Here is a 15,772-nt window from a genome sequence, read left to right as displayed (position 1 = left end):
CTCAGCCATACCTAATGATTTGTCGAGATGAATGTGTCTGTATGGCTGTAGCCACAAAAGCTCACTGAGGATGAAAATTAATAAGAAATTCAGTCATCATAGTGCGGCAGATGTTTTGCAGACATCATTGATTTGAAGTAGGCATCTTGCCAAGGGCATAGGTTTGGTTTCAACATTTGTAAGGACATTTTTTAAATGGCTGTTGGAATAACAATGTGAAGTGTGTGTGTCTGTGTGTGTGTGTGTGTGTGTGTGTGTGTGTGTGTGTAGCCAAATACACAAACACACACAAAGAGTGGATTCTGCAAAACCTTTGCTCATATTTGCTTATATAAATTGTCCAAAACAGGACTTTTAAAGGATTTTTTTCTGTGATTTTGAATTTTACACAAATTTACACACAATATGCAAATAAGTTGTGTGCTTAATGTTATTCTGCAAGTTCCAGTTAGTTGTCCATGGTTGGCTGCACTTAAACTGAAATTCACCAAATGTTAATAGGAGGTTCTGCCTCCGTCTGATCAGCCTTTTGTTATATTGGTTATCCAGCTCGTCAGCCTTTCCTTTTTTAATTCTTTATTATTATTCTTGGTGTTTAATCTACGCATCTTGTTTCGTGTCTCTCATTAAAGTAGTCTTTTTAAACTTTCATGTGAAATGCCTTGAGTTGTCTTTGTGTATGAAATGTGCTACTTACACTTTGACTCTTTATGAAAAGGGATCCCATATCAGTTTTCCTATTTGTTGAGAGCATTTCTCCATAACAGCACCAGCAGTAAAATGTCAGTAGTTAGAATTAAAATAATGACAAGTTCCAGCAATGACAGACCGTAGCTTTGCACGTTACACTAACTTACTGACATTAGTTCTATGCAGGGCGGCACGGTGGCGCAGTGGTTAGCGCGGTCGCTTCACAGCAAGAAGGTCCTGGGTTCGAGCCCTGGGGTAATCCAACCTTGGGGGTCGCCCTCTGTGTGGAGTTTGCATGTTCTCCCTGTGTTTGTGTGGGTTTCCTCCGGGTGCTCCGGTTTCCTCCCACAGTCCAAAGACATGTAGGTCAGGTGAATCGGCCATACTAAATTGTCCCTAGGTGTGTATATGTGTGTCGGCCCTGTGATGGCCTGGCGGCCTGTCCAGGGTGTCTCCCCGCCTGCCGCCCAATGACTGCTGGGATAGGCTCCAGCATCCCGTGACCCCAGTTGGGATAAGCGGCTTGGATAATGGATGGACGGTTCTCTGCAGGGGGGACATTATTCTATGGTGTGATGATAGAGTCGTTTAACGAGAATCTTTTAAATGATGACAAATACCAACCGCTTCTAATCCCGCCGTACACTGTACAGGAACAGCTGCTGTCGCTTGCTACTGGCAACAAGCCACAGACCCAGGGCTCTCTCTAGCTCAAAATAGTCCAAATAAGGAGGAAACCCGCGAACCTGCAACTCTGTGTAGCCCTAATACTGATGGATGGGAGCAGCTGTGACATTAAAAGGACAAAAGTCATCTGAGATCACTAAAAATATTGGTAGGGACTATTCAGTAGGCCCTTGGCATTGGTGGGGACATGTCCCTAAGCTTCATACTCACGTATGCCAACGCATCTCACACAAATAACTCAGAATGTCAACTGAAAGTCTACGTAATGTTTTCATATGCTTGAGCCCCCTTGGTAAATGTCACCAACGCCGTGGACTCTTGTGGTAGTGGGGTGTGGGATAGCCCCGGCTGCATACGGTGAGAGATACGCTAGCGGGGCTGGTTAGTGATCAGCCTGAGGTGTGCCTACTGACAAACTGCTCTTTATATTCTGCAGTGAAGCTGGGTGCTCCACACAGACTGACTGATACGTACACACGGCGGGACGAGGGACCACCACCTGAGCGCACCAGCCTGTGCAGGGTAAAAAGACTGGAACTTGGGGCATCTGGGTGGCATGGCGGTCTATTCCATTGCCTACCAACACCGGGATCGCCAGTTCGAAACCCAGTGTTACCTCCGGTTTGGTTGGACATCCCTACAGACACAATTGGCCGTGTCTGTGGGTGGGAAGACAGAGGTGGGTATGTGTCCTGGTCGCTGCTCTAACGCCTCCTCTGGTCGGTCGGGGTGCCTGTTTAGGGGAGAGGGGGAACTGGGGGGGAATAGTGCGATCCTCCCATGCGCTACGCCCCCCTGGCGAAACTCCTCACTTTCAGGTGAAAAGAAGCGACTGGTGATTCCACATGTATCGGAGGAGACATGTGGCAGTCTGCAGCCCTCCCCGGACTGGCAGAGGGGATGGAGCAGAGATTGGGACGGCTCGGAAGAGTGGAGTAATTGGCTGGAAACAATTGGGGAGAAAAAGGGGGGGGGCAAATAAAGACTGGAACTGGGGGCATCCAGGAAGCGTGGTGGTCTATTCCGTTGCCTACCAACACGGGATCGTTGGTTCAGATCCTGTGTTATCTCCGGCTTGGTCGGGCATCCCTACAGACACAATTGGCCGTGTCAGCGGGTGGGAAGCCAGAGGTGAGTATGTGTCCTGGTTGCTGCACTAGCTTCTCCTCTGGTCGGTCAGGGTGCCTGTTCGGGGGGGGGGTAGCGTGATCCTCCCATGTGCTACATCCTCCTGGCGAAACTCCTCACTGTCAGGTGAAAAGAAGCGGCTGGTGACTCCACATGTATCAGAGGAGGCATGTGGTACCTCCCCGGATCAGCAGAAGGGGTGGAGCAGCGACTGGGACAGAAGAGTGGGGTAATTGGCAACGTACAACTGGGCAGAAAAAGGAGGAACCCCCCCCAATAAAAAGAGTGGAACCTGTAAATACAGCCTCTGTTACACTACCTACCCTGCGAGACCCTCCATCTCGAACCCTCATGGCAACAGCCTCACCACAACTCCACAACATGACACCGTTTTAAAAGAGCATCAGTAAGATTTCTGTTCCCCCCGTGAGGAAAAAACAACAACTTACGGGACAAGAGGCTTGTGTGACACTGGCCCATGGGATCAGAGTCAGTGAGCTATTTATGTGAGTGTGTGAGAGAGAGAGAGAGAGAGAGAGAGAGAGAGAGAGAGAGAGAGAGAGAGAGAGAGAGAGAGAGAGAGAGAGAGAGAGAGAGAGAGAGCGATTCATGCAGACAAGAAGAAGGGAGGTTTAAAAACCACCCCATCCAAAACACACATGCACACACAGCTATGCAATTTTAGCCAATGAAATAAATTTGCACATTTCAAGAACCTGCAGCAGACAAGGAGCAAACACGCACACATACTGCTGACATATTCTAGAATGGCCTTTACCATGCACACACACATCCTGTACACACACACAGACACACATATGTTCCCAGAGGCGATGAATTCACTGGCAAATGCGAACGCACACTCGCACACGGTATACACTTTCACTCACATGCACACAAGCCAACGCACTCGGTGACTGGCTACTTTCTCCTGCTTGGGGCTGGTCTGTCCACGCACGATTAGAGAGTGACAGGACAATGTCCGCCGCCTGTGTTCGTTCCAGGCCTGAGCTCCCCCACCAGCACATCCCTACTAATCCCATGAGGTCTCTCCATCACCGTGCCCAATGTGTCCCCGTGAGAGAGAGAGAGAGAGAGAGAGAGAGAGAGAGAGAGAGAGAGAGAGAGAGAGAGAGAGAGAGAGAGAGAGAGAGAGAGAGAGAGAGAGAGAGAAACAGCCTATGTGGGACTGCTGCGAGGCCGGAGAGGCGCTTCGTGTTGGCACACCAATAGGATACTGACACAGACACGGACAACACATAATCCCACTGCCTCAAAGTGAAGGCTAGCTGGAAATCCAACCCGGGGGAGAGAAGGAAACTTTGGAACAGTAGTTTTCCTGCTGCATATGGGGATCAGAAAACAGGAAACTTCTGGAAAAGTTGATTTAAAATTTTTTTTTAGTTTGATTGTATATTTGTAACAATGCCCTTTTAAATGAGCTCTGTAGCCATGTTTTAATTTCTTCTTGAATCTTGCATGCTATTTCTTGATTTTATCAATTTCTCAATTTGATCTTGCATGTTTTTTTTCTTCCTTTTAGCACGAGGTGCTCGCCTTGTCTTGATTTGCTGTGTAATTTGCTGTGGATTTAAATTGTATTACTACTTCTAATCCCAACTCGTGTTTATAATCCAGTGCTGGTGAAGTGGTAAGCACCTTTTATATGTGTTGCTGCAACAGTCTCTCGCTCAGTCAGAGTTGTCATACTGACTTAAATTTGAAGTGGTATCTGACCTGAGCTGTACCAAGTTGTTTTTCCCCTTTGCTTTTATTTGAGATGCATCTCTTTAAGTGGTAGGCTGTAAGTTAAAGTGAGGGTTTCATACCCCCCCCCTTTTCTCCCCCAATTGTATCCCGCCAATTACCCCACTCTTCTGAGCCGTCCCGGTCGCTGCTCCACCCCTTCTGCCGATCCGGGGAGGGCTGCAGACTACCACATGCCTCCTCCAATACATGTGGAGTTGCCAGCCACTTCTTTTCACCTGACAGTGAGGAGATTCGCCAGGGGGATGTAGCGCGTGGGAGGATCACGCAATTCCCCTCAGTCTCCCCCCCGACCGACCGGCCGACCGACCGACTGACCAGAGGAGGCGTTAGTGCAGCGACCAGGACACATACCCACATCTGGCTTCCCACCTGCAGACACGGACAATTGTGTCTGCAGGGACGCCCGACCAAAGCAGAGGTAACATGGGGATTCAAGCCAACGATCCCCGTGTTGGTAGGCAACAGAATAGACCACCACGCCACCCGGATGTTGCCTGTTTTACCTCTGTAACGGTTCTCTGTGTTTAACCCAGATTGTAGATAAAGCTCCTTGGTTTACAAACCAATACTGTTTATTTATCGCTGCTCGGCGACATACTCACACCTCGCTGTGTGTCTTTACATCAGAGTACGTGTCCCCCGTCTAAACCAAAAGGAAGTGAGGGTTGTCGGTCTCAAGGTGTTTGTCTAAAGACTAGCCTTGGGCAATTATATTACCTGCTTAAAACAGTTTTGTTTCTACATTTTTGTCTTTGAATTCACAATGAAATACATGGCCACATAATCCAACGGGTAATCACTTTTCAAAATTTTTTGCATTATTAATCACCAGCCACTGCAGAGTAAGAGCGAATATGATCAGTAATAACAAGAATAATAACCCAATGCTTTGTTGAGGTTGTAACTGTCCCCCTGTATGGAGGTCATAGCACAGGTACAGAACAGCGCTCCCTGGTGGAGGGAAGGACAGCAGTGTTTTGCTGTCTTGCGAGAGTACTGTTTGGCAAAACATGTGATTGAGTACACGGGGGTGGAGAGGGGCGCTTGAGTTTAGGGTCTGCTGGTTAAAGGACAGTGTCCCTACAATCCCTACACCCCGTTAGTCATTAGTCAAATATAAAACCAACGACGTGCCACGTACATGCTATGCACCATGTTCAACTACCAAGAAAGCATGACCTGTTTCAAGAAGAACTTTATTGTCACTGTGCCAAGCACAACGAAACTGCAGGTGTAACCCTCAAAATGGTGCATATAAGAAATACAAAATATCAGCAATAAAAAGTACAGAGTCTAAACAATATAAGTGCAAAATATAAGCGGTATAAAGTAGAAAATACAATACAGTTAATGGTAAAATACGATTTACGAGGTGAAAAAACATCAACAAAAATGCAGTAAAGCTGCGGTGGACAGATATGAAGTGGCTTAAAGTGACATGTGAGTCCGTTATCCAAACCGCTTATCCTGCTCTCAGGGTCGCGGGGATGCTGGAGCCTATCCCAGCAGTCACTGGGCGGCAGGCGGAGAGACACCCTGGACAGGCCGCCAGGCCATTACAGGGCCAACACACACACACACACACACACACACACACACACACACACACACACACACACACACACACACACACACACACACACACACACACACACACAATGCATGTGCTCAATGGTGGCAGCACATCAATCTGGTTGGACTGAGGAGATGTCTGAGTTCATCAGTGCCACAGCTTTTGGAAAGAAGCTGTTTTTCAGTCTCTTTGTGTGTGTGCAGATTGATCTGAAGAGCCTGCCTGATAGGAGGGGCAGAAACAGATGGTGTCCAGGGTGTGTAATATCTTTTATGATGTTCTTAGCCCTCCTCACACAGCGAGTGCTGTGAAGTCGTTCTAGTGAAGGCAACTCAATGACAACAATGTCCTGTGCTGCTTCCACAACACCCAGGAGGGCTTCTTTGACAGCTTTGGTGCAGCTGCTGTACCAGGCTGTCACGCAGTTTGTTAGGATGCTCTCAGTGAAGCATCTATAAAAGTTGACAAGCAGTTTTTGGGGCTCTCCTTGTTGGCGCTTGTTGTTTCTTTGGCTCTCCTTAGCGTCCTCAGAAAATAAAGGTAATGTTGTGCCTTACTCACCACTGCTGAGGTGTTGTCAGCCAGGAGAGGTCCTCTGTGACGGTGACTCCCAAGACCCTGGAGCTGGGGACTCTCTCCACAGCCTCTGTCTTGATGTGGACAGGACTGTGTGTGATCTTTGTGGAGGTCCTTCGATAATCTCCTTGGTCTTTTTGGTATTTAGGACCAGGTTGTTGTTGGCACACCACATTGTCAGGTTCTGAACCTCCTCCCTGTATGCTGCTTCGTCGTTGTCTGATATGAGCCTGATGACTGTCGTATTATCTGCAAACTTAACAGTAGTGTTTGAGTTGTGGATGGGGTGGCAGTCATGCGTGAACAGTGCATAAAGTAGAGGGCTCAGCACACAACGCTGGGGGACGCCGGTGCTCAGGATGAGGGTGGAGGATGTGTGCTTACCCAGTGTTACAGTCTGGGGGCGGTTGATGAGGGAGTCCAGTATCCAATTCTACATGGAGGGAGTTAGTCCTAGTTTGTGGAGTTTGTGGACCTGCTTGTTTGGTATGACGGTTTTAAATGTCGAGCTGTAATCAACACAGAGCATCCTGGCGTCTCTCCTGACATCCTGACCCTTCTACAGAAGTTAAGGTGATGTGATGAAGATGGTGATATTCTTCTACTACTTCATCTTCTTACCTTACTAATCACCCACACATTTTGGATATGGATTGGTGTTTGGATTACTGAGAGCTCCAGCATGAGTGCGGGGCGTTGTCAATATCTTAGTGCTCATGATTAAATTCGTTTTATTTAGGACAGAACCAATTACTTTCGAGAACTTTAAACACACACAAGTATTTGCAGACCTTATTAATTTAAGCCTTATTCATCTGCTCTTACAATTGAAAGGCTGCAGCTGCACTCCTGGTCAACCATGTTATCACTGATGGCAGGTTAGTGGAGGCAGGACTCAGATTCTGCACTTGAAATTGAAAAAAATAAAACACACAACATGTATTAGAAATGTTCGTGTTTATGTAATATGCAACAATCAATAGACGGTTTACATCAATATCTAACCTCTGCATTTAGAAAGTAAATATCATAAAGATTTTAACTGTCAACCACGACATTTACTCTTTAACTGTAAAATTATTATTTTAGTTTGTAGCGTAGAGTTTCCACATCTTGGCACAGTTTGGTCTGTTAATGATCAAATTATGCCATTATAAATGTTTCCCGTGGCACACTCATTACATTATGAGTGTGGCTAAAGGTCCAGTAAACACAGGCATGACCATTCCTGATACATTTTGTACCCGTTTTATTTTTCTATTGCTGGGATGTTGTCCATTAATCTGCCGTCAGTGAGAAAATGGTCGGCCGGGAGTGTGGCGGCACACTTCTGCCTCTCATCTGGAAGACCAGATGAAAAAGGCTTTCATGATTATGGTCTAAAAACACTCGTGTGCGTTTTAAGTTTTCAAAAAGAAATTGGGTCTCTCTTGAATATAAAGAATTTGAATATGACCACTAAGTGACCCCTGAAAAACAACCCCCTTTTCATCTACAAGCATTTTACTTGTAATCCCTGGAGAAATTCAGTGAAGATTTGCTAGTTTTATGCTCAACATGTTTTTTCCCCCAGATTTCTTTTTTTGAGACTTGCATTACGAAAAAAGCCTTATATTTCCTTATGACCATCCTAGCTTTGTAAAAAGAGGTCTGATGCACACTGTAGTAAATAAAGTTCTTCACAACAACCAGGAGACATGATGTAAAACAGAGGGGGCAATTCTCTAACAACAACAATTCTCTCATCACATGTACTAGATGTTGTTATATTATGTTAAAACGCTTTGCAGTTACAATAAACTGCTATCATCCATCCATTATCCAAGCTGCTTGTCCCAATCGGGGTCACGGGATGCTGGAGCCTATCCCAGCAGTCACTGGGCGGCAGGCGGGGAGACAACCTAGACAGGCTGCTGGTTCATCACAGGGCCAACACATTCACACCTAGGGACAATTTAGTACGGCCGATTCACCTGACCTACATGTCTTTGGACGGTGGGAGGAAACCAGAGCACCCGCAGGAAACCCACGCAGACATGGGGAGAACATGCAAACTCCACACAGAGGACGATCTGGGATGACCCCCCAAGATAGGACAACCCTGGGGTTCGAACCCAGGACCTTCTTGCTGTGAGGCGACCACGCTAACCACTGCGCCACCATGCTGCAAACTCCTATCAGCTATCACTAACAGTTGGGTATAATACCAGGTAAGCACTGGCATTGTTTTCAACACTTCCTCCGGTAACAAGTTACTTGAAACCTTTAACTACTTTGCAGGTGAATTGGAGCACTTTCCAACAGTTAACTGTTTGTTAAATAACTTTCACTACACTTGTACTAAAATTCGAGATGAAATTGCACCTCGTAAGCTTAGGAAATCCAACTTGGCTAAATGAAAAAAAAAGAAGCCTCAAAGTCTAAGTGCTGAAGGGCAGAGTGCCCATTCCCTATCTTAACATGCTTAAGGAGTTGATGGGTACCTTCAATACAGATGTTAAAAAAATGACAGAGCTGCCAATTTCTCCAACAAGAATCCTAAAATCCTTTTTAATGCGATAAGCTGTGCCACTGTTGCTCCTCCTGGCTGGTTTGAACACTGAAATTCCTCAAGAGAGATGCAATGAATCTTTAAAACCTCTTCGTTTCCAATCTGTTCAATACCAGAAATCACATTGTATTCCCTACCTCAGGTTGTGTCATTTCACAAGGAACTGATAGCATCCTTTAATATGATGGAACCAGGCTGTTCTGCCTTACTGTCAGAAATTATTACTTAAAGGAAACCATCCACAGTGCTCTGAAAGTACTCCCTCGCCAGGTTCCTAAAATAAGATTTTAATGTAGTCTGTTCCAGCTACATCTACATTAAAAACCATCAACTGCTCTTGAATAAAATACATTGTCCCAGTCCATTTCAAAAATTCATTAGTTCAACCTCTCACAGAAGCTCTTATTAATAAAAATTCAACAGTAATAGGTCAATCTCAAAATTTTGTTTTTCCATCAAAGTGCTGGATTTGCTGTGGCAAATCGGCTGATTGCTTTTATAAATGAAAATGGGTAGTATTGAGAAGTATTAAGATTTTACAAAAAAACTACTGTACAGAAACTGCTCTCTTTGAAATGAACGTCCTCCTTTCAGTTTAAGTCCTCAGCGCTGTACTGCAGTACTGTCAGTCTTGCTGTCCTCCTTGACCATCTTAACAATTGGATTTGTATCGCTGCTTTAGTTTTAAACTTGTTTGAGTCCTATCCCCAAGATAGGACTTTTGATTTTGGCATCAGAGACTCCAGGTCTTTCTGCTCCATCTGAGATGCTCTACGGGGTCCTGCAAGGATCTGTGCTAGGTTCATTTCTTTTTTCTTTCTTTCTTTCTTTTTTTGGTGGATTTTTCCCCCCTCTTTGTCCTTAATTGTACTTGGCCCATGACCCTATTTTCCGAGCCATCCCTGTCGCTGCTCCACCCTCTCTGCCAATCCGAGGAGGGCCGCAGACTACCACAAGCCTCCGATACATGTGGAGTTGCCAGCCGCTTCTTTTCACCTGACAGTGAGGAGTTTCACCAGGGGGGACGTAGCGTGTCGGAGGATCACGCTATTCCCCCCAGTTCCCCCTGCCCCCGAACAGGCGCCCCGACCGACCAGAGGAGGCACTAGTGCAGCGACCAAGACACATAACCACATCCGGCTTCCCACCTGCAGACACGGCCAATTGTGTCTGTAGGGACACCCGTCCAAGCCGGAGGTAACACGGTGATTCGAACCGCTGATCCCCGTGTTGGTAGGCAACGGAAAAGACCGCTATGCTACCCGGATGCCCTACTTACATACTTACTCAGCTAGGACAAGGATGACAATGCTACTGTGCAGTCTTGCTTCTTGTAACTATGGAAAATCACAAAGACTAGAGCACTCAGTCCTGCTCAAAACTTGGAAGCATATCCTCTTTGGATTATTGTAACCCTTTTTACTCTGGCGCTGGTAAAAGGAAAAGTCGCTTGACAGCCTCCAGTTCAAAATGCAGCTTCTACAGGTTTAACTGGTACAAAGAAATGAGAGCTCATCACTCTGAATCTTACATTGCTTGCATTGCTACCTGCTAATTTTAGAGTTGACTATTGATTATTTCCAAAGCATGTCTGGGTCCAGCCCCTAGCTATATTACAGATTTTTAACTCTATATGAGCCAGTGCCCAGCCTGGGATCCTCAGATGAGGCCATTCTGGTCATTCCAAAGTCTCAGCTAAGACCAACAGCGGCCGTGCTTTTGAAATCAGGGCCTCAAGGCTTTGAAACGGACTCGGCTAAGCTTACTAGAAAATATCATGGGTTCGGGCGGGCAGGTCAAAAAAGTGACAAAGCAGCACTCCGAGTAAGTTATCAATAACTTACAGAAACATGGCGTCCAATAGGCTAGGCTGTATATTATTAGTCCACCTTCTTTTCCCCTCTCTTTGTCTCTCGCGCTCTCAAACATACATACTTATGCAGCTTAATCATCGGTTTGCAATCATGGTTTTGGTCAGTGCATGTATTTTAGAGTGTTGAGGCTTCAACTATGAGTTTTGTATTCGCAGCTTTTGTTTACACTGCCAAAACATTTTTTGGTCAGAATGAAGACGCTTGTGTGTGTGAGCGAAGAGAGAGGACAGACAGAGTTCATGTCTGTAATGATAGGTAACTTGTTTGGCTGCTACTCAATAAAGACCATCGTTTTGAACAATTCATCTGGTTATTTAGTAGCCTAGACCCAGACACTAGTAGGCTAAGATACAACAGGCTATGTCTTGCCATTGGTGTATTATGCTACGCAAACAGCCCAAACACGAAATAGTGTAACACTGTTCAGTTTGCTATCCCGGGGTAAATTTGGAGGTTTGCGGGTCGGGTATTAAAAAACCCTGACCATTACTCATTACATCATTACTGTACCACCATATGAATGCGACTTATACACCGAAGCAACATTTTCCCCTCGCAACAACACGTTTTTGCTGAGTGCGACTTGTACTCCGGTCTGACTTGTAGTCCGGAAGATACGGTAGTTAGGTAAGAACAATTTTCACTTTCTACAACACGTCACTGCATTTTCATCTCACCAAGAAGACTACAGGTGGACATCCAATCAGGGCGATCGCTGTAGACAGTTTCCGTTTGTTCCCGCCGCTGTAAATGCCTGCCGATTTGTTGGAGTATTTGACCAGTCCCAGTTTCTGGATCCCCCATTCAGCCACCTTTGAAGAAAAAAAAAGAAAGAAAAAAAAACGAAACAAAACATATTGAGTCATAGTTGTGTCAGGAAAATGTTGGCATCACTCGAGCCTTATCATAAAAAATAATAGACTGCAAACTCAAACTATGGAAATAAATAAACTGAGGGGGCTGGGGTGCATAAATAGGAATTTAATTTGGTGTGTTTTTGTCACGTAGTTTTGCATGATTGTTGGGTTAGCTGGGAATTAGCAGATACCTACTGATATTATAATATTTTAGGGTCAATTTGATACATACTGAGATTTTTAAAAATATGTATGATTCAATATTACATTTTTTTAAAGGCTCCACCCCCTATTAGCTACAGTAAAATGTAATAATTCCAAGAAAATGTACAACAAAATGCATTAATTTTACGCCCCATGTGCTGCAAAAGCTTAACACATGTGTGCGCTTCCCTGAGTAAAACACAAAATTAATTCAAATTCAGACATTCAGCGATATAGAAATCATTACATCAAACTCTTCACAGAATCTGTGCTTTGACATTGCAGTTATGGGGAAATCTTTTGATATTAAAATCACCACCACTTAGTAATGCAGTTTTGCACTGGATCGATTTGACCTTCTACCCCTATTGCTGGGCCAGGATCCCCTTTGAGGTATTGTATTAAATCTCTCTTGGTTTTCAGTGCAAGACAATGGCAGATAGCACACTTTGTACTGTAAGGCCTCCATCATGGGCCACTAAGGTCCGTTAGCTGCTGTGCTATGTGAAGAATGTTTTTGTATTGCAAAATAATGCATGCCACCATCATTTACCTTCCATACACATACATTTAGATTAACATATTAACATCTTTGGGTACCGATACCGTAGCTTGGATTACTTTGGGTCTCAGTTTGTATCAAGACCGGCCACCAAAATAGCATATCAGAACAGGCAGAATGGACCGTAATAAATTGGAGAGTGGTTCTAGCAGGGTGGAACTGGGTCCCCCTACGCGGCAGCAAAGAGATCAAAGCCCTGGCACCAGGTCTGAGGCCTATGGCTGCCGGCAGCCACTTTCTCTTTTGATCTTAATGTCGCTGAGGGGGCGGTGCAAGAGGAGGCCATATAGGGCCAGCCACACCACTGGGCATAGTGAATAATGTAGAGCCATAACCCACAGCCGCTGCTTTTTCACCACCGGCCATTATTCATTATATATGACTTCTCCCATCGAGGTTATCTATCACTTCAAGACAGGCTCCAGCTTGCCCTACATGCACAGTCCACTTGAAATAGTATTGTGATGAAAACTTCTGAAAGGAAAAAGTCCCGTCTTGTCACCATGATATATGTAAAACATTTTAGCTGTTTTTTTTCCCTTTTCTTTTTCTGTCTTTGTGTTTGTATTGGAAATCAAATGATGACAAGTTAACTGTTGGCATTTTATCATGTAGTTCTGGACAAGGTGAGCCAGCAATTTTGAAAAGCTGGTTTTGATTGAACAGAATTGTTCTGATTCAACTGAAAAGTGAGGCTGACCCACAACAGGTGAAAGACTTCAACAGATGAAAGAAACAGCTGGATGGGCTGTCAAGTTTACCGTGGCCACCTCCTTTTCTGGAACCCCTCGTAACCTGGCGTAGAACTGCAGGTGCTCTCGTCCAGTCAGAAGGTCGTCAAGGGCGTCAAACTGGGGGCAGTAGCCCATGTTCTGATGCACATCTCTCATCTCTGATCGGATGCTGGGGGGCATTTTGAAGGTGTAATTAGACACATAGTTAATCACCGCCAGTAAAAATCCACTATAGTAGAACCATTACAATCACAATAACATTCTTGTATTTTTCGTCACATTACTCTACAAACACTACACCCAGTAGTATTTCCTGTGTTTTATTGTCACATTAATATACAAATACTAAAGCCATCCATCCAGCCATTATCCAAGCCACTTATCCCAACTGGGGTCACGGGATGCTGGAGCCTATCCCAGCAGTCATTGGGCAGCAGGCGGGGAGACACCCTGGACAGGTCGCCAGTCCATCCCAGGACTAACACACACACACACACACACACACACACACACACACACACACACACACACACACACACACACACACACACACACACACACACACACACACACACACAGTCACACCTAGGTACAATTTAGTACGGCTGATTCACCTGACCTGTATGTCTTTGGAATGTGGGAGGAAACTGGAGCGCCTGGAGGAAACCCATAGACATGGGGAGAATATGCAAACTCCACATAGAGGACGACCTGGGACAACCCCCAAGGTTGGACTACCCCGGGGGCTCGAACCCAGGACATTCTTGCTGTGAGGCAACCGCGCTAGCCACTGCACCTCCATGCCGAATACTAAAGCCAGCACTATACAAATTACTGCATCATTTCCTTCTTCTTTTTTTAATTCCAGTACTAGGGTATCCAAAGCCCATAGTATTTCTAGTGTAAAAAGTGTTCCCAATGTGTCCCTAAAGTACTAGAAATGCAATGAAAAAAACAGAATGTGCTAAAGAAATTTTCTATTTGCTATGGTATTTCTACAATCCATTTTTGTGTGCGTGACGACTGGCTCACATCTAACACTGTAGTAAATACCTTAGGAGCAAAGCAAAAGATGAAATCAATGTATTAGAGAGAAGTACACAATGTTATTTGGGTAACCCTGCGGTTTTCAAAGAAAACTAACACTAAACCCGTTTCAGAGGGAGAGAAACCCATCAAATTGTGTATCTTAAAAGAAAAAAACCAACTGGTTTGCTCTGTTCAATTCTCCTTCACATCCCTTTGAGCTAATATCCAGTGGATGAGGACTAGCTCAGTGATTCATTCTGCGTTTGTATGTTCTTGTTCCCAAATGATTGTTCTCCAATCTGTGTGGCGGAGGAAAAAATATGAGTCATGCTTAGTTATATTCTTGGAGCTGCCACCACTGGGCCTCTCATTATGTGGGCTCCACTCAGAAAAGTCAAATGTCAACAGAAAATATTCTGCTGCAATCAGAGAATGAGATTTTTTTTATTTTTTTCACGGTGACACGTCAGACTGTAAGTCCAAACACAGGTGTGCATGTCAACACTTTCTGAATGTCCATCCATCCATCCATCCATCCATCCATCCATCCATCCATCCATCCATCCATCCATCCATCCATCCATCCATCCATCCATCCATTATCCGAACCACTTACCCTGCTGTCAGGGTCGTGGGGATGCTGGAGCCTATCCCAAAAATGGCATTTTTAAAAAAAAATTGACCCCCCCCCCCTCTCCGATTGTATCCAGCCAATTACCCACTCCTCCGAGCCATCCCGGTCGCTGCTCCAACCCCTCTACTGACCCGGGGATGGCTGCAGACTACCACGTGCCTCCTCCGATACATGTGGAGTCGCCAGCCACTTCTTTTCACCTGACAGTGAGGAGTTTCGCCAGGGGGACGTAGCGCGTGGGAGGATCACGCTATTCCCCCCAGTTCCCCCTCCCTCCTGGACAGGCGCCCCGACCGACCAGAGGAGGCGCTAGTGTGGTGACCAGGACACATACCCAACCACATCCGGCTTCCCACCCGCAGACACGGCCAATTGTGTCTGTAGCCCAACCAAGAACGGCATTTTTAACGGTGATTTAATTGTACCTTAAAATAAATAAATACGTAAATAAAATGCTATTAATTCATATTTCTGATAAACAGAAGAGTGGGTATCGTCACAACCATTTTTATTCCTTCCCTAGTTTTTCCCTCAGCAAAGGTGAAGGAGGTATTTCTTTGATTCCTCTGTTAGCCACATGAATCAACATTAGCACTGTGCACCGAGTAAAATCCTGCTCTATTCAACTCCATCTCTCCTTGGAAACACAAAGTCAGTTAGCAATGGTATACATGAATAACTACAGCAACCATCGGGACTAAAAAAAAAAAAAAGGAAAATCAATAGTAGCTCATTCTGAACCAGGATCAACCCTGTGCTTAGTATTTTTGTCCTTGGAGATGCACGCTGCAGAAAACGGAAGAGATAAAAACAGTGTGGATTCTCGCTCTCTCAAGCGCTGTAATTTCTCATATTGCAAGTGTCAAGACGCTTTCTTTTTGGGCACATAGACAGCCTCTTCTA

The 15,772-nt window shown here is 45.2% G+C and overlaps 1 protein-coding gene across 1 annotated transcript in view; it reads right to left on the bottom strand.

The window, feature by feature from the left end:
* Positions 1–15,772, bottom strand: part of LOC130130640 (phospholipid-transporting ATPase ABCA1-like) — a 302,901-nt gene that overhangs the window by 35,461 nt on the left and 251,668 nt on the right. Inside the window, exons 44-45 of the mRNA XM_056300397.1 lie at positions 13,234–13,375; positions 11,527–11,661 (exon numbers count right to left, since the gene is read on the bottom strand). Of these exons, the coding sequence (XP_056156372.1) occupies positions 11,527–11,661; positions 13,234–13,375 (277 nt within the window). The remainder of the gene's footprint in view (positions 1–11,526; positions 11,662–13,233; positions 13,376–15,772) is intronic.

Source organism: Lampris incognitus, chromosome 20 (genome assembly GCF_029633865.1).
Source record: "Lampris incognitus isolate fLamInc1 chromosome 20, fLamInc1.hap2, whole genome shotgun sequence".
In the NCBI taxonomy this organism is placed as follows: Eukaryota; Metazoa; Chordata; class Actinopteri; order Lampriformes; family Lampridae; genus Lampris; species Lampris incognitus.
Note: the sequence above shows the minus strand (reverse complement) of the source record. Positions and strands in the feature narration are given on the sequence as shown.